Here is a 27953-nt window from a genome sequence, read left to right on the forward strand (position 1 = left end):
GTTTAATCGTACATTTCTTCTTATTGATTTAGCTTTTTTATTTCAGTGATCACTACTTGCCGAACGACCATCATGGATCTGTACCTTTCAACCTTATTGGTTTCCCTCCAAGTCAAGTTGACATGATGCCAGATTCAAAGTCAGGTCATGATCTGAATGCACGCTTTATAGAAGAGCATTTGAGGGCGACAAGTATGCAGAGAAACTTCCATATGCTACCTGGGTATTACCACCCCTATGAACCAGCAATAAATGTGCTGCAAAGAGAACAAATGGGTTTTACGGGGTCGTAAAATGGGTTTTACGGGGTCGTAAAACTCTTCCGTATTTTTAAGGAAGTTGTATCAACATCCATTTTCTTGAGGTTCAATTGTCAGGATGTAAATACTGATCTTGAATGATCTCTTCAGAAGCCAAATGGGTTAACTCAGATTTTAGTGGCTATAGTATCATTTTGTTTGATTAATTCTTTACGGGGAATGTTCTCATGGGAACTTCCTTGTGATAAGTTTTAGTACCCAAAATTGGAAAAAAAATAATTTGATATTTCTTTTTCTTTTTTTTAAGCTAATTTGAATAATGGTGCTCAATTATTCAAAAATCAACCGAAAAAACACCCTCAATATCATTTTTTTCAGATTTATGATTTCGTGCGTATTAAATAATTTTAATATGACCCCAATTGTTGATTATTACTCCGACTTGATATTTTGGCTATTTTAAATTTAATCAAAAGATTTTAGTATTTTGTCCCTTTGGTGCATATTACAGCTGTAGATTTTTTACAAAATTACAAAGAAAAATAAACCTCAAGGGGAAAGAAATAATGGGAAAAAATACCATAGCTTTTTTAGTACTATTTCTGCTTTGAACCTCGACTAATGAAGTTATTTCTGATCTGTGATGGTTGTTTGTATATAAAGCTATGTTAAGGTTAGAAAAAGTGAAATATATGGCTAAGTAATCCATATTTGGTATTACTATTTTTGTACGCACTACGTATTGTCTTTTTACAGCTAGTTTATAAGGTTCTTATAGAGACTCTTCGTATATAAGAACTTACATATCAATTGACTATATTATAATGCACATTTTGGCTATTTTCGGCTGTTGTTGGCTATTTTGTAAGCGAGCTTATGTTTTTACAGGTAGCCCTCTTATGGAGTTCATGTATTATTCTTCTTCTTATGTAAGAACTTACACATCAACTGATCGTATTATAGTGAATATTTCCGCTATTTTCGGCTGATGTTTGCTATTTTTGTAAGCATTACGTATTGACCTTTTTATGGAACATCTGCTAGCTTGCATAAGAAAATCGACAAAGAGTTTTTGGCTATTTTTGCTATTTTTTTAAGTACTACGTATTGACTTTTCTTTTATTAAACGGGTTCTAGATAATATGAGTTTTTTTGTACAAGAAAAGTTTATATATAAATTGGTTAAAATGCCTTTTTCTGGCTTTTTGGCTATTTTTATATGTACTACACCTTGATTTATTTATGAAATGTTTACTAGCTTGTATAAGTAACTAGATTAAAAGCTTACATCCTTCCAGGATCAAGTTTTTATGTTTACAAAGCCTCTTACTTTCATTCTGTAAGCTTGATTTTTATTTGTTAAATTTTTTCCAAGAATGATTTTTTGGCTGTTGTAAGCTTAATTTTGTTTCGTTGTTAATTTTAGTTTAAGCTTTACTAATTTAAGCTTAAACCTAATTTCCAAGCTTTTAAGCTAAGTTTTCAATTTCAAGCTTTCAATTTTTTAAGCTTTAACTTAATTTTTAACTTTCTGAAGATAAATATTTGGGTATAGAAAAGCATCCATCTTTCATTTACCTTTTAAGATTAATTCTATATAAGAAAAAAAGGAAACAAACCTAACAAACTTGGTGACTCCTAAACTATTCAGTTTAACTTAAATATTTTTTTTTCTTCAACTGAATGTCTATGTTTTGCTCTAAACAAAAATTTGAGATCTTTACAGGTTTCAAAACTTCCGTGATTACTTTACAGCTATGATTAGTTTAAAAGACATATCTAAATTGTATTTGTATTAGGAAATTTAAGGGGTTAGTCACCCTTAAATATTGGTAAGAAATTGGTCATATCTCACAACGATATCAAAGTTACCTGGTCGAAACCTCCTTGCTGACTTAGTTGTACTTATTTGACGCTCAATACAGTGATGAAATCAGTAAAAATAGGGATGTTTTCTGCTGGTGTTTGAAGAGTTCCTACGGATCTGTCTTACTTTAAAAATTTGATTCCAGTATTCCAAGCTCAATCTAGGTTCTGCTTGGTTGGATTGCGCTTTGAAATTTCTAGCGTCTTGAAACCTATTTAAAAATATAATTTCTAAAAGTTTCCGGTATGATATCAGAAATCCAAAATAAATTCAAAAAGCTGATGCGCGACCAGCTCTGGCAAGAGTTTTAGCAGGAAAACCAGGACTCTTTTCCAGGACTAGTCCAGGACTCTTTTCATTTTAAGCAGTTTAATTGACTGGAAAACTTCCTCTCTAATTGATACGCCATATACACTCAAAAATCTCAAAATTTTGGGGAGGGGATCTTATCCAAAAGCAAACTTCCCTCATGTATATATTCCTGCTTTTGAGGAGTCCATCGACGTAATTACTTATTATTAAAACTTTGTTTTCTTATAAGTCACTTATTATTACAGAGAAAAAAAGTCTGTTTTTTAATAGAAACGGTAATAAGCATTTTCAGAAGAGATTATACCAGACTTTAAAGAGACTAAACATCTTTTAAACAGAAACAACATTTAAGTTAATACTAGAAGAACCATTAGGCGCTGATTATCATAGATTTGGGTAATATTCAGATTAATTTTCCACGCTAAGCATGGCTGTAGTAAAATTTATTTTGTTTATTTTGCATATCGAATATTTAAACATAAAGTTCTTTGTTCCAATTATTTTCGGTATGTATGCTTTTCGTAACATTGTCTACATTATAAAGCCACTTTTATTATCTAAGTGAGTTGTATGTATTTGGTTATAGCATTGGTTGTGCGATTTGAATTTAGCGAACGATTATCAAATTATTCTTTTCAAAATAGCATAGAAAAATTATTCTTAATAACTTTTGCTCTTTGGTGTACGTTTTCTTCCAGTTAATTAGGTTCTGAGCTGCTTAACAATAAAATACATCTTAGAAAGTGAGAATAGTCACAGAGATTTACTTCATTTTCTGTGGGAAATCTGTCATCGCCGTTGCTATAATTCATTCCAGAGGTCTATGATTCAAGTTGGCAAAAAACAAGTATATGAGTTTTTGAACAGGAAGGGATTAGACCAGATGCAGAGTATTTGAATTGGTTGGTCTTATTTTGAATTGGTCATATTTGGTCATATTGGTCATATTTAAATTGGTCATTTGAATTGGTTGTCCTTTTGCTATGAAACTATAACTCAATTGGGATATCAAAAAATTAAAGACATCCAATTTCTCTTTTGTTATCAATCTGATAATGTCTGCTAACTATGGAAATGACTTTTTTTCTATGAGCAGTGGCGGTTCTAGGCCTAGACAGGGGGGGGGGGAGCTAACTCTTCCAGTTTTTTTTTAAATTAAATTCCGCTTATGTTATATACTTTGGTAAATCTAGGTATACCTTGTCTCCCTCCCCCTCCAGAATATGAGGTCTAAAATCGCTACTGTCTATGGTTTGATTTTATGTTCTTTCCTCGCTCATTCGCACTCTTAATGCTCATTCCTATTTGTACCTTCACTTGTATTTCACATGTTTCTTTGTATGTTACATTACCAGTAATATATCTGAGAGTATCATGGCTTGAATCGTTATTTGACTGCCAGTTATTAAATGTTGTTGATATAGTGCTTTCAATTTGTTGTTTTAAATATTTTAGCTATAAATAAAGTATTCGTTCAATTCTTTTTCTGCTTTTTTGAGAAAAATAGTAGCATAGTTGTGACATGGCGAAACTGTTAATAGTTTGACTCAGGATTATAAAATGAAATATCAAATTGAAATAAATATTGTGAATAACTAAAAGAAATATTATAACCCCAAAAATATTTTATCAAGACATATTTTGTGAAGGTATCAACAACGGTACGTCAGCGTTGTCGAGTTTCTAGTTTTCATGTAATCATATTTTTTTAATGAAAGATAAATGTTTTCACTGGGAAAACACTTAAACGAGGCTGTATCCAGGATTTTTTTCGTGGGGTGGGGTCCAAAATATTTTTTTAAAACCTATCAAAACATGTTCATGCATTTTTTCATGAACGTGCATTTTTTAGCTTTTAAGTCGGAAAAAAAAATCTGGGATCAGGTGGGGGGTCAAACCCGACCACCCCCTGGATACGGTCCTTAGCTCAAATTTCATTACAGTTTTGTTAATATCGCTCATTTTTATGTTTTGTTCGACATTTTACTTATGACACGTCTTTGATTCTTAGCTAAACAATATTTTATGAGTTAGGTTTGTGTTTCAACGGTACAACTGTAATTAATAGTTATACCTTATTGCTACACCAAGTCACCTGAAATCAAGACAGCTGCACACGCCTCTCCTCCACCTGAGTCTGTTCAAAGTCTTACTCCTTATTCTTGTCCCGAGAAGTGCTCATTCCCAATAAATCTTCTTTTAACCTCTTTTGGCACGATCTGTTTTTCGTTTGACGCAAGATGGATTGCCGGAAAGCGTTATTTTTGGCAATATGTCCTCCTTCATCTGTAAAACCAGATCTAGCCATCTTGAGTTTTTATTCCCATTATAATCTTAGCAACTTTCTAAAACTGGAGAGCAGCAAAAGCTATAAAACAGGAGAGAAGAGCCTTAGAATAGAAGAATAAAGAGAGTAGAAACTTTCAGGAACAGATCAAGACCTGTCAACACCCAGGGCGAAAACTTGGTGTTACTGGTTCACAAACCCATTAAAGATATCTGATTATGATTATTTTATTTCTTTATTTTTTTTCTTGTTTATGTTGATACAGTGAGATTCTACCTGCCAGGTGCTGGCCTTACTTCGTTCGTATATGATACTTCTCTTACTTTTTCAAGTGGTTGCGTTGGATCTTTAATAAAAAAGGTTGATAGTGCTGTGGCTCAACTTTATACATTCAGTAATCTTAGCCTTTTATTAGTAAGTGTGAGTAAAACTAATTTTATAGTGTATATTAGAGTGGGAGCATCAATTGACATTGGTGCAAAAATTTTATTGAGTGGGGAGCCATTGAACCAGGTGAATTGTGTGTGATATCATGGTTTTTATGTTAGTTGTAATTTACCTTGGAAACAGCTCAGCGATTTAGCTGCTACTAGGACCTGTAGTTGTTTGTCATTTGAAACATTATTTTCGGAATAAAATTTTACTTCTTCTATATCATGCAATAGTTAGTCCTTATATTTTAAATGGTTGTGTTTTATGGGCCAGTAATCTCTACTTTAATTAAAAACCTATCCAAATTTTACAAAATAAAGTGGTGAGAATAATTGGAGAATATGTGAAAGAGTTTAATGATATAGAGACTTGCTATAGAAAGTTAAGAGTAATGAATGCTGGACAGCTCGGGGATTATCAGGGTGCAATTTCTGTATATGAATGTCGGAATGATATATGCCCAGAAATGTTTTTCTCATTTTTATGTGAGTAATAGTAACTTACATGAATATAATACTAAAAATGTGGATAACCTGGTGATTGAGCGTAGGCAGCGTAATTGGGCAGGATATACAATTCACCATTTAAGACCGAGTGTTTGGAATGGGCTTCAGGTGAGTACTAAGGCAGCTGAGCACCTACATTAATTTAAGAAAAGATTAAAGAAGTGTTTATTGGGAAGGGAGGATGAAGAACCAAAGTTTGTGTGGTCTTTGTTTATTCTTTTAAAATATGTATGCATGTTTTATTTGCGAAAGAGATTGATTTTCGACATTTATTATTATCATTATATATAAAAATACTTTTTTTAGTTATTTAGTTTAATTTATGGATTTTGATTGTAATCGTTCGTCCTCATAGCTTCGTTTCTTCTTGGATTGCTACTTATTAAATGATTAAATTGTGTATGTTTTTTTTTTTTTTTTAGTAAAGTTTAATTCAATCCAAATAAAGAATATATTAATTACTTTACTATCATTGATATATTTTACAATATATATTTTACAATGAGATTCAAGAAAAACTGAAAACGTAACTATGTTTTATTGATGATACAGTACATATACAATTTAAATTATATACAATAAATTTTACCCTGTAGATTAAAACTTGACTAAGTACTTTTCGCGAAGCAAATGTCTTCATATGAAAGCTAGGCAGCCATATCATATTTTTTGTGGATTACACTCAAGTTTGTCAACCCCTGCTTGGCCTTCCTGATTTTAATATAGTTTTTAACTAACCTTAATTTGCTGAAGCTTTTTTCATTAGATCGTTACCATTAGACCGTTACTTCATATAATCATTATTGCGAACTGTTTGATTTTGTACTATATCTGCTTTTATGCAGGGTTAAAGGGAATTTTTCCAGACCTCGTTGTAAAAATGACTGCAAAATACCAAAATCCATGGAAAGAGCCGTTGCCCTCCCTACATTTTGAGTTTATATCAGTATTGTTAAATGCATCTAAAAGGCAAACGTTGGCGCGCTCTGGTGTGGGAAACCGGTGTGTGAATTTTATTTCATCAGATCAAAAAGGGGCCTTATGAGCGGGCGTACTTTGAAAAACCAGTTTCCGAGGCAGGCTGCCCCCTAAATCCCATCCCCTATATCTATCCCTGGAAAATTTGATAAAACAGGAGAGTTTAGAATTTAATACTACTGATGAATGGATAAATTTTATAAGCATAGTTTGTGATGTATCACAGGATGTCCCAGAGAGGGACAACAGTTTGGAATAAGAGAAAAACCACAGATACATTAATTTATGATAGAGTACAGAATTCACGAATTCTTTGCGCTGTTTTATCTACCACCAGAAAACATTCTCTTAGGCCTTTTCTCAGATATTTGAAATAGTATTTTTGAACAGAACATGTTTGATGAGTACGGATGTTTGAAAAATACTGACAGGATTTAATTTCACGAATTCTTTTAAACCAAATACTATATGTAAACAATGGTTGAATTGCCTAATTCACTTCCCTTGTCCCAAAGGCTTTGGACAGGCTGTCATCCCCAGGGGTGTATTTACAGGACTTTTCAACTATGCCGAACAAATGACCGTCTCAAAATTATTATCATAAGTCTTTGGGGACACCTAGAAATAAGGAACCTAGGAAGAGGGCTATTTGCCCTGCAATTACTTTTCAATTTTAAAAGAGGACTCTAAAACTTCCAATCGAATGAGCCTCCTCCAAAGTTTCTATGACAAATCCTTCTATGCAAAGTGCTTTGGCGCAAAATAAACTGTAGAGCCCACTTCACTATTTACTTAGGCACCAATATTACATCGCCTAAGAAAATTCAGGAAAGACCAATCCCTAAAAATATTCTAGCATACCCTTTAGGAAAACGCTAAAAGTCAGATCAAAAGAAATATCGCTTGAACAATTTGGGTGTTTTTGCCCTGCCATCTGTTTAAATCCAAATCTTGAACATATAGAGTACGTTAAATTTCGCTTTTCAATTTTTACAGACGGTCAACCGACGCTGAGGCTCGCGAAATGATTTTGAGGAATTGAAAGTATAAGAAGAGTGACAGTGGAGGTTTATTTTGTATTTCAAGATATTTGTAGTCTGGGTTTTTCTGCTTTTCTGGTTGAACAGGAACACCATGATTTAGCTGTATTTGCTTTACCTGACTCAAATTTTAGGGTAGAACTAACACAAACGAATCGAAAGCTAGGAAAACTTTTTGATGATTGCATTGTTTTTTGTTATTGTTGTAAAAGTTGGTATTTAAGCACTGTTTGTGACGATTCATTTACTCTGGTTTTGAGTATTTCTTAATACCACGACTCCCTTACCTTTTAAAAATGGGCTTTCTTTCAAAACCCTCTAAAAGAGTCTAAGCATTATATTCTTGGTTGCTACGATTCTGAAATACCCTTCTGCGTAATAGAACACCGAGACAGTGGTAGTAAACAGCCGAGGACAACTTTTGTCATGACTCTCTTACCTATTAAAAATGGTCTTTCTTTCTGACCTTCTAAAAGGCTATAGGCTTTATATTCAGGGTTCGTCTAAATATGGAATACTTTTCCACATACAAAAGCCAGACGTAAGGGCAGCATACAGCTAAGGACAGTTTTGTCATGACTCTCACCTATTGAAAATGGGCTTTCTTACTGACATTCGAAAGGGCGATAGGCATTAAATTCAGGGTATATATGACCCTGAAATACCTTTCTGCGTAAAAGAGCCCAGAGACAGTGACAGTAAACAGCCGAGGACATCTTTTGTGATGGCTCTCTTACCTATTAAACTTAGGGTTTCTTTCTGACCTTCTAAAGGGCTATAGGCATTATATTCAGGGTTTCTGTGACACTGGAATACTTTTCCACTCGCAAGAGCCTAGACACCGGGGCAGCAAACAACCAAGGACAATTTTGTCATGACTCTCTTACCTATTGAAATTGGGCTTTCTTACTGACATTCTAAAGGTCTATAGGCATTATATTCAGGGTTGTTGTGACTCTCGAATAATTTTCTACACACAAAAACACAAATCTGAAGCAGCAAATAGCCAAGGAAAATTTTTGTCATGATTCTCTTACTTATTAAAAATGGGCTTTCTTTCTGACCTCCTAAAGGGCTATAGGCATTATATTCAGGATAGATGTGATCGTGAAATACGTTTCTGCATAAAAGAGCCCCGAAACAGTGGCAGTAAACAGCCAAGGACAACTTTTGTCACGACTCTCTTACCTATTAAAAGTGTGCTTTCTTTCTAACCTTCTAAAGGGCTATAGGCATTATATTCAGGGTTGATGTGACTCTGGAATACTTTTCCATTTACAAGAACACAGACACTGAGGCAGTAAGTCCCCAAGGACAATTTTGTCATGACTCCCTTACCTATTAAAATGGGTTTTCTTTCTGACCTTCTAAGGGGCTATAGGCATTATATTCGGTGTTGCTGTGACTGCAATATCTTTCCACATAAATGAGCCCAGACACTGAGGCAGCAAATAGCCAAGGGAAATTTTATCAAGACTCTTACCTATTGAAAGTGGACTTCATTAAACTATTGATTCGCTGGATGAAACGAATTTTTCGCGTGTAATAGAGGAAAAGTGTCCAAATGCAGCATATGACCTCTTCAGTGAGATAGTGACTAATGTAATGAATGAAACATGTCCCTTACGGAGAATCAACCCTAATAGAAATTTTCCTAAGAAATCATGGATAACAAAAGCCATTCTAGTTTCAATAAAGCAGAAAAACCAACTTTATGTGAATTATTTAAAGAGCAAAAGTAGCAACAGCAAAATATTTGGGGTTTTTAATTGATGAAAACCTATCGTGGAAAAACCGTTCAAATGCTATAGCTGAAAAATTAAGCAGAGGTCTTGGGGTGATGCGAAGAATTAAAAATCTATTCCCAAAAAAGATTCTAAAAATGATTTATTTTTCTATATTTTGTCCATATATTAGCTACGGATGCTCTATGTGGGCAAGTAATTTTGTAACATGTTTTAAAAGGGTTCAAAAACTTCAGAATAGAGCTGTAAAATTATTATCGGAATTTTATGATTCTGATGATGTTCCTGCTCATGAGTATTTTAAAAAGAATAAGTTAATGGATGTATCCCAAGTTGCGATTTTCTCGTATAAATATTTGAATCGCCTGCTCGCCCCTGCTTTTGAAAATCTTTTTACTTTTAATAGAGACCATCATGATCATAATACAAGAAAAGCTGACAAATTAACTCATGAGTTTAGGAGTACTACTCGGGCATCTTTTGTGATTCGCCATTATGGTCCCCATGTTTGGAATATTTTGCCCGAGGGTGTGAAAAATGTGCCTAGTCTTCCGGCTTTCAAGTCACGGGTAAAGAAGTTTCTTTTATCTCGTGAATAATTTTGATGTAAGCCCCGTTCCAGGTTGTCATTCTATTCAAGGCATTTCTCTGATTTACTTGCTGTTAATTTTTTTCTGTTATTTTTTTCTCTGTCTTCTTCTTGTCTTTTTCCTCTTTCTCTTTTTTTCCTTTCTTCCTTCATCAGTTGAGTTTCATTTGTATTGAGTAGCGTGATATGAATGTGTTTTTAATTAGCTGAGGGTGATAACCTCGCTTGCCCTTACAAGCTTATTGCCTTTCTTGGCAGGCGAATGGCGAATAGTGTTTGTTTTCTTTTCTTAATAAATGTATATCTCTATCTCTTCCTATCTGACCTTCTAAAGGGCTACACGTATATATAATTCAGAGTTGCTGTGATTTTGAAATACCTTTCCACATAAAAGAGCCCGGAGATGGTGGTAGTGAACAGCGGGAGGAAAACTTTTGTCTAGTCGTGTCCTAACAAATTCTTAGTATCCAAGCAATAATAAATGATATTTTAAGCTTGTTTAAATTGCAAACAAATAATTAATTTGCTTTCCTTCTCTTTGTCAATTTTTTCGTCCCTTATAAAAACAAAGACAGCCATTGTGTAATTAATATTTAATACAATTAAAATTTTATACAAACTCACTAGTGTTTTCTAAGCGATATCAATGAACTATTCTATAGGTAAGATTAAAACACAACAATTTGATTCAATAGCGAAAATAAGCAAAAATCCTAAAACAATCTTCTACCTTCTACTATAAGAAAACCGTCGACTATCTTTCTTTTGCAAAGAGATCAACAATTTGGAAGACTTTCTGGTTATAAAATTTATATACAGTAAAGAACCCTGTGCTTTACAAAAGTATAAAGCCCATTTTAAAGCTAAATTGCATTCTGTTTTCTCAAAGCGTAGGCAGGTTTTCACAACCCAGATAGATTGACACAAAACTATTTTGCCATTGCTTTTTGTGCCATTGATTTTTCGGTCATTACCAAGATTGTCAGTATAAAAAGCTTTGAAAAATATTGAACAGTTGAGACTATTTTTTCAAAACAATAACATAATTTTAAAAATAAAATAAGTTGTTTTTCCTTTCTTTTGACAAAATACTATTGCCTTTTTTCGTCATCAGACAAAGCATCTTTGTTCTTTTCTGTCTTTAGAAAAATGTCATCGGATAAAGCTTCACTGTTTTATTTCCTGTCATTAAAAAGATTGTCATGATTTTTTTTTTATCGGATTAAGTCCCAATGTTTTTGTTTTTTTTCAGTCATTGCGGAAAATGTCTTTAATTTTTTTTCTATAATCGGACAATGTTGTCATGTGGTGAAACGTTATTGAAATGATATTTCAGTGCCAGGGATGAGTATCATTTTTTTTTACCTCACCCCTTAACAGCATTTGTTTCGTCAATAGCACGTTGGCATCGTCAACAACACAAATGTACGCTGTACTCCTCACCCCAGCCACAAAACCACATTTATTGCCATATCTTGGTAAACCTTTGGCTTATACAATATTTCCTTTGTGTTTTGAAGAATCTGTGGTATAATTCTTAGCACAAAGTTAAGTTAAAGCTGGTAAAATACTTTAGGAAACGAACAAAAAGGGAAAATAATAAAATATTAAGATAATCAAAGAAAGTTTATACTGAAGTCATTTGATGGTTTATCGAAAATTATATGATTAACTAGATTATTTTGTAACAATAATTTGTTGTGTTAGAATGACTAGATAAAAATGATAATCAAAATTATTATATTAATTATTTAATAATATATTCACAAAAATAAATAAATAAAATAGATAAAACAACTAAATCTTTTGACCACTAAAATAATTGGCATCATCTTTTATTACTTGCCAAAGTATTGAGCTCAAGCAACTGACATAAGGAGGAAGAAAATTGTTATAGAAGCAAAACATTTTTACAACAAGAAAAGAAATTTGGGTTTTAAACGTTGTAAGCCAATCCAGGTTAAAGCTCTTTATCTATCTCATATTATTTCTTTAGTGTCTTACCAAAGAAGAACTTAAGCCTACAGAAATTTTACAATAGCAAACTCTTGAAAGATCAGAAATAGATCAAAACAAACATTAATGAGCGTAAGGACATGTCACCATCATGTACATCAATTCAACCTCGCATAGTCACAGTCATTTGTTTGTTCTAACTACAGTTATTCTGAGGAATGACCGAAACAAACACATATAAATTTATTACTACTTAAATATTGAAGAGACATCTGAATGACGGTCTCTGGATGCTTACATTATTATCTCCTTTTTAGTTTTATCTATAGCCAACAAGACATTTCCACCCCCTCCGACTTAGAATTTCTAGCCTTAGTCTATGTAAAAGTCATATAAATATCAAATTAATTTACAGAATGTGCTACAATCAGTTATTGCTTATTCCTTTTCTTTAAATTCTCCCTCCTCAATTCCTAGTAGTATCTATTCAACAAAAAACGAGCTAAAATGCATGCTAGTGAGTATCAGAAATTTTGGCACTTTTAAAGTAATCAGACTACACAAAACATCACTACGTTACGACTCCAAAACGTAGTGGGATCACCTAATTCCTTTTACTTTGATATATATTTTTACTCCATTGTACCATAAATAACGTCGCGAACTTTAAAATGCCTATAAATGGAATAACCAATCACAGTTGCGAGCGTGGCAACAGCAAGTGCGCTACCTACTGCAATGGGAACTGTTTCATCTCTCTTTCTTCTATGGGAAATGTAATCCTCAGGACAAGAAATATCTGAAAAAAAACAACTCTCATATTTTAATTGTTGTGAGATTTATATACGCCGCAAAATGAAAGTAAATATCAGGCACCTACACAAGTAGGAAGGAGTTTCGTCACGTACGTTTCACCCAAAGTTTCCATATTATTACAATAACTTCTGTTCTTTCCTATATCGGGGTGGAAGAGGGCCGTGCATAGCTATTTCGGTGGCATGGAGCTGCAGTGAGATGTTAAGTAGCAGTATCACTAATAGTTGAAATAGTTTCCTATATTTTTCGTAAAATTTGTGTGTAGGAGGAGAGAGAGAGTAAAAGTCGTTCCATACCCTTAAGACTTTAGCCCCTCTTCCTCCCATAAAATAAATATCCGTCTGCTAATTCTACAACATATTCGCCCAAGGTATTCCTATTTGATAACGCAAATTATAGAATATAAGACGATTATAATTAATTTTGAACAGAACATTTGTAATCTTAATTGAACGAGCGATATAATTTACATAACGTTAATATTCTGATATCCCGTATTTTTCATTTTTTTCCTTTGCAGTTATGTGCATGGGTAGGGTGACTTTTTGGTTCTACCTTCCCAAAATTGAAAAGTAAACATACCAAATAAAATAAAAATGTATTCTAATGTAGCCCAAAAAAATAGAAAAAAGAAACAGAAAATATTGATATAGAACAATAAACTTTTTACGGAAATATAATTTGGAAAAATGATTATACATGATAGGTCATTGTCATGTTCTACCCTGAATAACTTAGCCACTAGAATAGAGATGATAAGTAAGAAGTTTTGGTTAAACTAAAAAAACAACAAAAATCAGTTTGAATAAATTAATAGTGCACAAAAATTCCATGATATGTATAAACAAACCTAAAATTAAACAGTGTGGAATATAACTTCAAAAGGGTTTATGTACGGTTTCCACACGATGTAAATTTTACAACCGCAATGCAATTTTTGTAGCAAAAAATTCGTCCATCTATATGAAATTTTGTACCATGAGCTGAAAATTTTTGCATGCAATAATCTTTTATCTTTCCAATATATATATGGAAAGAAGATAGGTGAATAAATCAGGGACACAAGTAGTAGATTGAAGAACCACAAACACGCACACTAAGTAAATATGACTGAATCGTTCAAGAGTTGAGTGGTTATAAGGTGGTAAATAATTCAGCCCCTCAAGCCTTGGCTAATAAAATAGATGGGCACTAGAAATGAGTAGCATCAATCCGCAGAAACTTTGGGGAGAGGGATCCAATTTTAGGTTTGAATTTGTCTTTTCTCTCTTTTTTCAATAAAATGCTTACAAAAGCATTTTTGCGAAAATACCTCCACAAAGAGAGACATTTTTAAAAATCTAGGATCTTGGGGGCCGTATTGCTCAGTGATTCCAGTGTCATTTCTAACAGAATAATTTTTGTGGGACACTAGTGGTTATGATATGTCACACTAGGATCTCAACGTGTACTATTGTATCGTAAACTATGTACTGCAGGGAAGACCGTATCCAGGGACAGTTGTTACGGGGTTTGAGCCTCTCCGCTTACGAAACTTTCGTTCGACTCGAAAAACGTGAGAAAAATGCATATAAGCAAATTTGGATACCTTTTTAATTTTTTATTGTTTTCCCAAGGTAAAATACAACCCCCCCCCCCAGGAACAAACACCTGGATACACCCTTGAATATAGGTATGTATTTACGTGCACAGGAATCATTGGAGTGAATTATTAGGGAGAGCATATTCAAAATAAGGAATCGTAATTTAGCGTGTCTGTTAAACTTATGTTTATATCATGTTTTATCACTCGGAAGTATTTTTAGTTTGAAATCTGGTATATTTTTCTGATTGGATAATATTATAATATCGGTGGATCTATTTCGACGAATTTATAATTTAGTTTTGTTTTTCAAGTTTTTAATATTGTGCTTTTTCACGTGAAATCTTCTACTTGCTTTAAAATTTTTATTTTATATCGGTGAATGCATAATTTAATTTTGTTAATTCAGTTTTTAACATTACATTTTATCACTCGAAAATGTTTGTATTTTTAATCATAACCATTTATTTTCTAATTTGGCATTATTATATTGTATTGATGAATGTTTTTAAAATTGTCAATGGAGAGAAAATTCTCACAGGAAAATTGAGCGATTTTTTAATTTTTCATTTTCAGAAGTTAAAAAAAAATCTATCTTATTAAAAGAGCAATAATTATACATAGGTGTATATATTTTCTCGATAACAACACTGATATTTTTGTCTGAAAATGGGCATACTAACACTTTCCAGTGTCAAACAACGTTCTAGATAGGGCACGACTTTGGGAAACCTTGTCCCCCCTCCTAGCCCCCTTGATACATTTTTTCAGTAAAAGCATCTGGTGGCTGAAACTAATTGACGGGAACCAACTGTCAGCCTAAAGTTTGATTGCATCTGTTTAGGGTTGATTATACCAGGTGACAGGTGACCAGGTGACCAGGTGACCAGGTGACTGACCAGGTTGACAGTTTTTACTGAGCAAAGCTCGGTCCTATGGTGTTTCAAGTAAGCACTAAATAAAAAAACAAGTTTTTTTAATTGAAAGTAAGGAGTGAACTTAAAAGGGGCTGTTCCCTCTTCAACGCCCTGCTCTTTGCGCTAAAGTTTGACTCTTTCTCTCAACTCTACTTTTTAAAAAAGTAAAAACTTTAGCGTAAAGAGCAGGGCGTCGAAGAGGGAACAGCCCCTTTCATATACGGGGTAATTTCTGTCCGTTCTAAGTTTTAAGTTCGCTCCTTACTTTCAGTTAAAAAACTTATTTTTTTATTTGATTTCTGAACGTTTTTTAGTTAATCCATGTTTTGATTTCGGCTCTCCGCAGATGAATAATTAAAGCGAAACTTGCATATTTATTGATTTGGCTAAATGGCTTTCCCATAGTTTTGATCGAATGATTTAGAGAAAAAAGGAGGGGGAGGAGGCCCAGTTTCCCTCCAATCTTTTGGGTACATAAAAAGGCAACTAGAACTTTTAGTTTTTTAAGAACGTTTTCATTAGTAAAAGATATACGTAACTTACAAATTAGCTTACGTAACAAACTTCTATATTCGTATGTTTTTATTACGTATATGAGAGGGTTCGCCCACTCGTCAACACCTCGCTCTTTACACTAAAGCTTAAATTTTGTCCCCTGAATCACAAAGGCCGCAGAATAAGTAGTTGAAATTACTAAAAATGCATTAGCGTAAAGAGTGAGGTATTAGGAGGAGGTGAACCCCTTAAATGCGTAATATTTTCTGTTTGTTTTAAGTTTTAATGCTACTCCTTACTTTCAGTTGAAAAAACTTTTTCATATTTATTTTTCATTGTTTTTTAAATAATGCTAGAAGATGCTGCGCCCCCTTCATGGAAATCTTATTCCCCCGTGTCAAATTCCTCCATGGAAAGTTTCCCCCACATAACCCCCTCTTCTCAACCCATCCTCCCAACCAAAAAATCCCCCTGGAAACGTCTGTACACTTCCCAATAACCATTACTATATGCAAACAGTGGTCAAAGTTTGTAACTTGCAGCCCCTCCCACGGGGATTTTGGGGGAGTAAGTCGTCCCCAGAGACATAGCTATAAGGTTTTTCGACTATGCTAAATAAAATGGCTATCTCATAATTTTGATCCGACGACTTTGGGAAAAAATGAGCGCGGGAGGGGGCCTAGGTGCCCTCAATTTTTTGATCAGTTAAAAAGGGCACTAGAACTTTTCATTTCCGTTCGAATGAGCCCTCTCGCAAAATAATAGGACCACTGGGTCGATACGATCACCCCTGGGAAAAAAAAACAAAACAAATAAACACGTATCCGTGATTTGTCTTCTGGCAAAAAATACAAAATTCCACATTTTTGTAGATAGGAGCTTGCAACTTGTACAGTAGGGTTCTCGGATATGCTGAATATGATGGTGCGATTTTCGTTAAGATTCTATCACTTTTAGGGGGTGTTTCCCCCTATTTTCTAAAATAGGGCAAATTTTCTCAGGCTCGTAAATTTTGATGGGTAAGACTAAACTTGATGAAACTTATATATTTAAAATCAGCATTAAAATACGATTCTTTCGATGTAACTATTGGTATCAAACTTCCGTTTTTTAGAGTTTTAGTTACTATTGAGCCGGGTCGCTCCTTACTACAGTTCGTTACCACGAACTGTTTGAAAGCAAATAATTTGTTTAACCTTACTTTTGCCGTGCTATCATAACGTAACCCCGCCCACAAAAACATGTTAAAGAAGGATTAAAAGAAATAAAAATATAAAAATACATCATATAGAATATTCTACACAAATAAATTCTACCTGTATTTTGGAATGTAGGAGAATATTCCAGAATACCTTCTTTTCTTCATTATCTTTTTTTGTCTTATTTTCCCTTTGACTTTTCACTCTTACATGTGGGAGATTTCACGGGGGAGGTTTTTCAAAGCGGGTATTTTCAGTGGGAGGAATACGACGGACACCATTTTTACGTTTTACTCATCAAGCGGAGCTCGGTCCCCTGGCACTATAATATGGCAATATAAATATGGCACTATAAATATGGCATGGATTTATATGACTTTGAGAAGTCAAAACTACCATTAGGCGAGTTTTAGATTAAGGCTCTTCATTTCAACACAAACTCTGTATTTAGTTTTTTATTGCAGCCAAGGGAGCATTTTTTTTTATTCTTTAGTCTGCTACCAGTATAATATTTTTCATTCTGCTAGAAAGAGGAGCCATGTATTTTTAATTATCTATTCATAAAATCAATTCAAATTGTCACAGAAACAAGAAATCATTGTATCACTGCAATAGAAAATATTATAGAAAAATAGGAGACAGAAGAGTGGAAATTCGAAAAAATTAAAAAAACAATAAGAAAGAAAAGATTAAAACAGAAGAAAAAAGATGAAGAAAGAAGAACTATGATCTTTGTTTACCCACCTGGACCAAACTCTGCATTGTTTTCCAGAAACGGTTGGATATGAAGATCATCTAGTACGAGAGTGGCTTCATAGGGTAAATCAGACAAAAGCTCCACTTTTGTGTCAGAATCGCAGTGGTACGCGTATCCTACTGGTGCCTCTATTGCTGTTGTTGATACAGACGTTAGAACAACATCATTTTGCCCTGGAATAAATATCGGTGCTTAAAATTAAATATTGATAATAGTGTATAACAAGTCCTGATTTCGCTTGTCTTTCTTTGTTACAATTAGAAAATCTTTAGCAAAATGAAATGCCAGCCAAATAAAATTATTGTCTGACTGGTGATTTTTTATTGACTGACTATTTGGATTAGGTCTATATACAGGAGGAGTCACCCAGTTGGACCTCCTTCCCTCCATTTTGAAAAGTTGTCCGATTCATGAAAATGTAACGAAATTGCATATGAACAAATTTTAGTTGCGTTTTCGAAAGTGCTTTCAATACCCCCCCCCCCCCTGTATAAAAAATCCCCCCAGAAAAAAAACTGGATATGGCTTGACCTGAATAGACACCAATTGATATTGTGGAAGTGTTGCAAAACGCGAGCAGCTAAAAAGTCATCAAAAAATTACGAAATTCCACACTTTTGAAAATAAGAGCTTGAAACGAATACAGTGGGGTTCTCTGATACGCTGAATCCGATGATGTAAATTTCATTAAGATCACTTTACTTTCAGGGGGTATTTCCCCTTTTTATCGATAATCAGAAACAATTTTTCAGGCTCGTAACCTTGGATGGGTAAAACTAAACTTAATGAAATTTATATATTTGAAATCAACATAAAAACCGATTTTTTCAATATATATATATATATATATATATACATTGTATTAAATTTTTTTTCTAAGATCCGTTATTTAGAGTTTCGGTTGCTATTAAGCCGGGTTGCTATTTACTTACAGTTCGTTACCAGGAACTGTTTCAACCGCAATTTTCTAAGATTTTCCTTTTGGTCGTAATTAACTAGATGAGGGAATTATCCCCTCCTCACTACCCCGCTCTTTACGCTAAAATATTTAAAACCTTCGTAAGAAACTTATTATTCTAATTAAACGGTCCTTGTGTGTCAGGAGTCATTCTTAAATAATTCGACCAAAAAGTCAAACATTAGCGTAAAGAATGAGGTACTGAGAAGGGGACAACCCCCTCATATACGTAATAATTTTTGTTCGTTTTAAGTTTAATGTTGTTCCTTACTTTCTTCTAGAAAAAACTTGTTTTTTTTTATTTGATAGCAACCACAAGCCAAAAATATAGAATTTAATTGGTCTACTATCACATAAAATAATAGCTAGGAAGCTGCTTAAGATCATATTAAATGCTAAGATTGGCCGAAACATAACACAAAAAAAATGTTACTTATATAGACCACTATTTAAAAAAATTTTCGTTTTAGCGTAAAGAGCAAGGTACTAACGAGGGGAAAAACTTCCTCATATACTTAATATGAGGGAATTGGACCCATCGTCAATACCTTGTTCTTTACGCTAAAGTTTAAATTTTGTTTCAATTCTTTAAGAATGTCTCCTGAACCCCAAAAGCCGTTTAATCGGAATTTGACGAGGGGGCGAGCCGCCTCATATACGCAATAATTTCTGTTCGTTTCAAGTTTTAATGTTGCTCTATACTTTCGGTTGAAAAAACTTGTTTGTTTTTGTAAACTTAGTTTCTGATTGTTTTTTAAATAATTCTTGGAAATCCAGCGCCCCCTTCATGTAAATTCTCTTCCCACGTGAAAAATTTCTCTATGGAAACATCTTCCCGCGTAACCCTCTCCCCCCGACCCCCCACTAGAAGAATACACCCTGAAAATGTCTGTATACTTCCATTAATCAATACTTTATGTAAACAATGGGCAAAGATCGTAACATGCAACCCTTTCCCGGGGACTATGGGGAATTAAGTCGTCATCAAAGACAGAGGTATTAGATTTTTCGACTATGTTGAACAAAATGGCTTTCTCAAAATTTTGATCCAGTGACTTTGGTAAAAAATGAGCGTGGAAGGGGGGCTAGTTGCCTTCTAATTTTTTGTCACTTAAAATGGGCACTGGAGATTTTAATATTCGTTCAAACGAGCCCTCTATCGACGTTCCAGGGCCCCTGGGTCAATACAATCACGCCTGAAAAAAAAAACAAAATAAAAACAACAAATAAACACGCATCCGTGACATTTTTTCTGGCAAAAGTTACAAAATTCCACATTTTTGCAGATAGGAGCGTGAAATCTCTACGGTAGGGTTTTCTGCTACGCTAAGTCTGATAGTGTGATATTCATTAAGATTCTTTAACTTTTATGGGGTGATTACCCCTTTTTTTCAAAAAAAGGCAAATTTTCTCAGGCTGATAACTTTTGATGAGTAGGATTAAACTTGATGAAATTTATATATTTAAAATCAGCATAAAAATCCAATTCTTTTGACGTATCTGTTTGTATCAAAATTCTGTTTTTTAGAGTTCCGGTTACTATTGAGCTAGGTCACTCCTTACTCACATTCCGTTAACACGAACTGTTTTATTTCAGTATATTTTTAAGAGACTAGTATCGTCGTGGTGTGAAATTGTTTTGGGAGGAGGAATCAGATCTACGCTTCAATTGCTGGGACAATAAAAGAGTATGGTTTCTATGGGTTATAGGGTTATATATACTACGATTATAACCCTACTGATTTTTATTTAGGTGCTACAGAAAGTGATTACTCATATAAGAATTTGTTCGTGACATTGCTTCAAATAAGCAAATTGAAGCAGGAGAATCTTATAATATGAATTAAAATAGTATTATTGACAAAGAGACATTATAAGAGTGAAGTTACATTATATTGTAGAAAACATGACCCTGACTTTGCATGCCAAGATGAATTCAAGTTGAACGCTGACAATCTGCTACCATCAGTTCTTCTCGACAGTTACCTATACGTGGGAGAACAGATTTACGAAACAAGGAATTTCATCATAAACACTAAGGAATTCACTGTAAAATTCACTGTAATTCACTGTAAGAAATCCGCGACATAGAAAAATAAAATATAATAGTCTATGAAAACCACTCCTTTTGGTTGATAAATCTTGTACTCGCTTCCAATTTTGAATAATAGATTTTCCACTGTACTCAAGAAATTTTTTAATATAAGGCGTGTAAAAAGCATACGGTAGGCCAAGAGGATCAAAAAATTCAAAATTCTTTCATGTTTTAAGATGCACAACCAATGTCTTTAAAGTTGATGGGCTACTATTAACAATGATAATAGTGTTGGTAACCCTTTGAATATGCTCAAGGAAATCCGAGGGTATGCAATAGGATTTATATTTGGACATGTAGGGATCCAAATCGAATATATTGATTTGTGTTTATGGTGCTAGGTCCAATAGAAAGCTGTCATCAGGGGTAATTCAACAATAGGTTTCGAACTGATTTAGCGATATTAATGCTACACTCTCCTGCAATAGTTCGGCAAAGGTCTACAATCTACAATCTAAATCAATCTAATTAGATTGTCTACAATCTAAAGGTACTGTGTTCGTTTGGACAATAGCCATATGTTGAGTACCGAACAAATCCAATATAATGATACCATTAGTTTTTGCAAATATTTCTTCGGTTACACTATTTTCAATTTGCCTTAATTACCATTTTCATTACCATTTAATTACCATTTTCAATTACCATTTTCAATTACCATTTTCATCTATGGATTGCCTTATCAGTTCATTAAAGATCTTGTAGGATTTATCAAGGGATAAATACTAGAGTGGAATTCCTTTTACTTTAATACAAGAGATGAAAGTCCGAACATTTCAAATTTATGTCGAGAATCATTCCATGATCCAACGGCATAGGCACTTTTTATGAATACCAAAGGAAGTTTTGAAGGAATTTCACCATTGATAAATGATGAATCGGTGTAGTTACGTGTACTCGTAGCAATGTGTCGTCGATTCGTGATTGAATGAGGAACGAGCAACTTAATATTATTTCCACTGGGTCTGAATTTCTCAATTGCCAAAGCAACAGAATTCATAACTTGTCGTTTTCGTGCATGAAGTATTGCCGAGATGAGAGAGACTGTTGCATCATGTGTAGTGCCAAGTACTTTTTGCAAAATAAAATTGCACGGAGCATGTTGTAGCTTGATATCAATCTTAAGGAGGTAATCATTGAGGTATACTAGATATTTCAGGATTTATTTTCCCAGCCAAGTGTAAATCTATGTTTATCGCATCTGTATGTATATTGCTAGTGTCATTGGCCGTTCTACATTCATATCCAATGCCAAATCTCTCAATAAGCTTATAGGACAGTGGAGTCATCAGCATGAATTGTAGATAACTTGGATAATTTGAAATATTGTTGTTTGTGCTCACCAACGTTCCATTTATGTAGATTCTGATTTTTTTAAATATATTGTGTAGTACACAATTTTTGTAGGATAACCCCTCAGCTGCAAATGGTTTTTTATTGATATATTTTTTGACAATCACAGGTAAATCTATAAATGTGGAGGTCAAATCTATGAAATAATCAACACTGGAATAAATTTGAAAATTTCAGAGAGCGGTTGTGGCAGATAAAACTGTTCATAGTAACCACTCACATCAACATAAAGATTTAAAGATGAGTTGACTGAAGGATGAGATTTTTTATGAGGTACATATGCCATTTCTAGAAAAAGAAATTCTTTTATGATCTAATTATTTTTACTATTGGTTTCTTTTTCTTCTTTGACAACAGCGATGTTTTTACGCTTCCAGCCTGAGTTGAGACTGAAATGTGATGAGGTATCTCTTGTCCTTTTTAAACCTTTCCCGCTTTGTCGTGATTTAAATTGCTCGCAGAGTGATGGCGCGCCAGACAGATTTTATGAGCATTTTCTTTAAAATGCTTCCCATAGCCTCAATTGTATAGTTTAGAAAATGCAAAATCTGTGGCAACCGGTACAATACATTTTTTAGCCAGGGGTAATGCAAAGCGAACCAAATTAGCAAACCAATCGCAGAGAAAGTATCCGGACATTGATGAATGATCCCGGTAACAGTCCATTCCATGACCCAATTGTTGCAGTCTAAGAGTAGCAGGATAGCAACCAATATCAGGACAAACAAAAGCATTTTTCTATTAGCCATCTCACTGAATGGGTCGAAAATGAGATGTAATCACAACCAAACCTTTTTTTATTGCTAAAAGATCATTAATTCATTCCTTATTGCTAAGTGACAAAGCTCCAAATACGTAGTGATGACTGGAATATATTGGAAGTGTTTTATATTGTAGTGGTGAATGTGTTTGTGAGGGGTTTTCGTTCAAGAATGCGTAGAGGTGGGACATTGGTATTATCCACTCTCAACACTTCTACAGAGGATGCGTAAAGAAATCTATAATTTTCAGATGAGAAGTCCGGTGTATATTCTGCATAGACAATATGAGCCTTTCTGCTGAAATTTTTGCTTTAATAATACGATCTTTAAAAATGAGAAAATCGCGTAAATCCTCGTAGAGAAGAATTCTTTCATTCTCAAATGGATAGGTAATGTAAATTCTCCTCTGTTCTGTTGAACAGTTGTGAAATCACCCTTTTTTCTACTCTCATTTTTGTTGATTGCTTGACACAAACCATGCATATTGCTGTATTCCTCGTAAAGTATGATGGCAAAGGGGTAATCATCGGAGTCAAAATTTAACAACAAACCCTCGTCAGAGAGGTCAAAGGGTCGAACTTTCTAATCATATGTACGATCCCTTCTTAGGATATCATTTGTATTTTTAAGAATATAAGCAACTAGAGCAACTTCATATCTTCCCTCAAATTTGATGGCGGAGGAAAGTTTTGTCCATGAATCAATTGCTTTATTCAAATCATCATACAGTGGGAGAGAGAAATTGGAAATGAATGTCAAAAACCTAATCATTAGACATTGTTAAGATCTTCAGGGGCAATCCAAGAATCAAATTCAGAGTCGTATCCTAGCCAGCGAACAAGGAGCTGTCCCTTGCCCCTGCATGTACAACTCTTTAATATCTTTTCAATCTGATACATTTCATTGTTTTTCACTTTTTGAAGTTCATAGTAAAAAAACACCGAAAATCTCGTCACCCTAGCTGTATCGTCAACGTTAAGGATTTTTAAAGGTTTAGTGTCAAGGATTTTTGACATTTTAAAAAGTTCAGTAAACCATAAAAAATTCAGTTTTTCAAAAATATTACTTGTTCGATTGATTCGAACAATATCACCAAAATTAAATTTTTTCTTAAACACCTTTTCATTGGAATAGTCTTTAAGAAAAATGTGAAGTCTATTGTTATTCTGATGAAATTAAAGAGGGCTAAGATTGGACAGGGGTCGATGAGTATGTTGATTATAACTCAACATAAATTATCTAAATATTGAAAAAAAGCAGCAGTACTTTTTAATGTACAACATCTCGAGATTAAAAGTCAAATTGTTCTTATCAACCGTTCAGCTAATGCCACCTTTTTCGTACTATGAATATGATAAAAGAATGAGGGATTCTAATCTCAGAGTATTGTATTATATTTCAATAAAATCTTTTTTACATGTGGATAAGCATATTTACTTCCCAATCTGTTTGCATTTTTCTATAAGAATCTTGTTCAAAGATAGATTCAAGGGCTTTAGCAGCTCTGTCATCTCTCTTTGAACGCATTGGAACAATGCAGAGTGACTAAAAACACTGAATGCAAGTAAAATATACGGACTATTGTATGCATTATTGATTATTATTATGACTATTATACGGAATATTGAATGCAAGTAAAGTGTACGGACTATTGTAATGTCTTTGATTCTCATCAATCGTCTAAAGACAAAAGATTTGGTTGTAATATATGCAATGGGAAAGAGGCTTTAGTTTTTCGATAATGTTTATAATTTCGATGAAGAGTGTAGCTGGGTTTATTCTTTAGATACTCTGTAACCAACGTTTTTCAACTCCAGCGACTAGGGCAAGTGTGGTTGGGCAGCTTGGACTTCCCTCATCACCAATATTTTCATAAACATGTTTCAAAATTTGAGCTCTTTTGAATGTGAATGCGGTATGAACCACTATCCTTTTGCAAACTAACTGTGATGGTAAGACGCCTACGCTTCGTACCTTTTAAATCATCACCTCCAATCGGAGTGCCATCCGAAAATGATTTAAAACATCTTTGATATTTCTTCATATTTCCTTAATCGTTTTAAAACGTGTTTATTCCCAATACGACTTTCGGAAAATTTGGTGACTTCAAAAATTTATATAAATGGCTATCAATTGATTCAAGTCTTTTACGATTCATAATCACATCATAAATTAAATCAATTAGATTATAAATTTTGCCATAGACTAGGACTTCATTCTTTTTGTCATCAATTGGCAAATGTTCACTTTCAGCAAGATAAGTCAAGAGTCTTTTACTTTGTTCATGATACGATTGAGGCATTCGGTCTACAACACTTGATAAACCTTTAGATAAATCTCCTTCTTGCTGTTTTAGCGATCGTATTGGTGATGATGTTGAACTTTCAGAACTCGGACGTTGATCAATGAAATTAACGTTGAGCGGTCTTTTAGGGTAGGGCTTATGCTTGTTGACACGTCGAAAGACATTTTGGAGCAAAAATAGTTTTCCATTATCGGGAGTTGTTTCAATCTTAATTAATTTATCAAATTATCTTCAAAGTGCCTTTTAGTGAAAGGGCGAGTTCAATTGGCGTGAATTCGTAGGATTTAGTCATTTTTCAAGAGAATAGTGTTTACAGGTCCTTCAATTATTGGCAGTATAAGTGAGAAAAACTACAATCCGCTTGAACAAGTCGTTTTCTTTTAAAATATTTTTCTCTATTTTGGGATGTTAGGGCACCTACAAGTGAACGATGCTTCTTTGACTTTTTTTTTACTATTTACGGGTATATGCACAGTAATTTCATTATCAAATACATCCGCGACCACACGTAATTCCTCGGCCGTGCTTTGATTGAGATCCAGTAAAATGTAACCACATGGTTTATGCATAACTCGATCGTATGCTTGACTTGATCGCTTTTTTCTGGAGAGAGGTAAACATTTCCCTTTTTTCAGGACGGTTATATGTATTAAGACCCCCCCCCCCCCTGGGGGGTGACGTGGGTATGCTGTAACACCTTTCTACCAACGTAAGTATGGGAGTGACCTCATTAACACATATACACAGATACAACATTATTTTTCTGGACGGTTAAACATATTAAGCATCCCCCTAAAGGGCGATATATGAATGCTGTGTTACCCTTCTAGCAACGTAGTTATGGGAGTAACTATTTGCATCAATTTAAGTATGAATGCGATTGTATGTATCAATATAGGTATGGAGGGGACTGCATACATCAATGGAGGGAAAAATAATGCAATGGTTTTGATACACCAAATCATTTAATTTCCAAACATTATATACACCTATAATATAGCAACATTGACTGTTAATATTTGGTTAGCCTAACACTTTTTGGTAAACGGCTTTATTTGAAATTGGGGATGTGAATTTTATTGGTTTATCTATGAGAGTGAAGGATGGGGCATGAGTAATACACATCCGCCTTTGTATAAAACTAGATACTGAAGGTTATTTTAATAAGACAGAAGAATTAAATGTAATTAAATATGATGAATTTCCAAATATGGAAAGTATATCGATGAGAATTTAGACAAAGTTACTTGTGATTTCAATTGTCTGGGACTAGCCACCTCTAAATCCTCATCTAACGCATAATCTAAATTCATTTGAAGAGCATTCATTGATATCTCCACATCATCAGTTGTTTTATATCTCATTGCCGGCGGTGGTGATTCTGTTTCTCTACCAGAGGTCACTTACAATGGCAATATTATAATCAAGTTACAAGAGCAAAATAAAATAATATAAAAATATACCTTCGAAGTATTCTAAAAAAATCAATTAGTTCTAAGCCCAGTGAGGCAAGTGCAGCATAAAAACAGGGGCTTACTCCATATTGACGAGGGGGGGGGATAAAACCTAGGCTAATCGGAAATGTTCAAAGTCCAGTAGCTTCAATTTTACATTAGATATTAACACCGAAAACAGATTGATAAGAATCAGAGATAAAAATATGTCGTTTCACATAGACATCCTCATATCCCCCAAGTTATATTTTCCAGTTTTCTTTTCACCCTCCATAACTCCCTGAAATTTTCACTTCGAAAGTCCTAGCCGTTTCTACTTCTTGAATCTCGTTTGAATTCTTGAAATTTGTCTAAAAATCTTTAGTTAAGTATTTCAGACTGTCTTGTGGAAGAAGGTAGCTAAAACGCCCAGTCCAACACCACGAATCTTAGTTATAAATTATTATTAAATCTTCCTGTACAAGGTAATTCAAATTCCCAGCTAAACTTGAATTTCTCCGCGAGTTAAATCTTAGCACTAAGTTTACTTGCGCAACTTTCCCGATAAAAAATATAACTTCAGCTGAATTTAGGTTCTGCTATAATTACTTAAAAGAGAATATATAAATAACGAACAAATAAAATGGACCCGGAGAAAGATTTCAGTAAAGGTATTTGACCAAATTAAGGTGCATGTTACATTTCAAAAATCTATAAATGAATATAAGAAAATAAATCAAGAAATAAATATAATCGAGAAATGAATATAAGAAAATAAATTAATTTGACAATGTAAACAGAGGCAAAAGGAAATGATAAAAGAAATTTAAAACCAAGGGTACTTCTGAGGACTTTGTACTTTTAAAGAATAATATTATAATCTTGCCACTTTCTAAGGTAAATACTTGAGTTAGTTGAGGCTCCACTTGAGTTTCTTTGAAAGAAATCTTTTTTAAAGTAGAAAGAACAGTGGCAATGAAATCTGGAGTTTTGGGTTGGTTAAATAGAAAATTAGTCAATCATATGTATCATCAATAAAATAAGAAAACCAGGAATTGAATGTATAGTGAAAAAGTTGTTGGTACAGTTGTGGGTTATAGAGGGCACTAAATTAAAAAAAAAAAGAAACGTGAGTACAAAATTATCAAAACTAAACCAGAAACATGTGGCAATGAACAGCTTTGGAGAAGCTCTTTGGCTTCTTTTGGAAGTGTAGTCGTCTTTGGAAATTAACAAGTTGTTGATTTTTGAAGTTCAATAAACGAAAAATGTTGCCAAATTTAACTAGCCTAATTTGATTTGCTTTCTTA

General features: G+C 33.7%; 2 protein-coding genes across 2 annotated transcripts in view; one reads left to right on the plus strand and one right to left on the minus strand.

The window, feature by feature from the left end:
- Positions 1-3917, plus strand: part of LOC136029555 (protein sine oculis-like) — a 31401-nt gene extending 27484 nt beyond the window's left edge. Inside the window, exon 5 of the mRNA XM_065708033.1 lies at positions 47-3917. Within this exon, the coding sequence (XP_065564105.1) occupies positions 47-293 (247 nt within the window). The 3' untranslated portion in view covers positions 294-3917. The remainder of the gene's footprint in view (positions 1-46) is intronic.
- Positions 3918-11251: 7334 nt separating this feature from the next.
- The window catches only part of LOC136029556 (uncharacterized), a 59198-nt gene continuing 42496 nt past the window's right edge, over positions 11252-27953 (minus strand). The window contains exons 5-6 of the mRNA XM_065708035.1: positions 17726-17911; positions 11252-12771 (exon numbers count right to left, since the gene is read on the minus strand). Coding sequence (XP_065564107.1) covers positions 12605-12771; positions 17726-17911 — 353 coding nt within the window. The 3' untranslated portion in view covers positions 11252-12604. The remainder of the gene's footprint in view (positions 12772-17725; positions 17912-27953) is intronic.

Source organism: Artemia franciscana, chromosome 7 (genome assembly GCF_032884065.1).
Source record: "Artemia franciscana chromosome 7, ASM3288406v1, whole genome shotgun sequence".
Taxonomy (NCBI): domain Eukaryota; kingdom Metazoa; phylum Arthropoda; class Branchiopoda; order Anostraca; family Artemiidae; genus Artemia; species Artemia franciscana.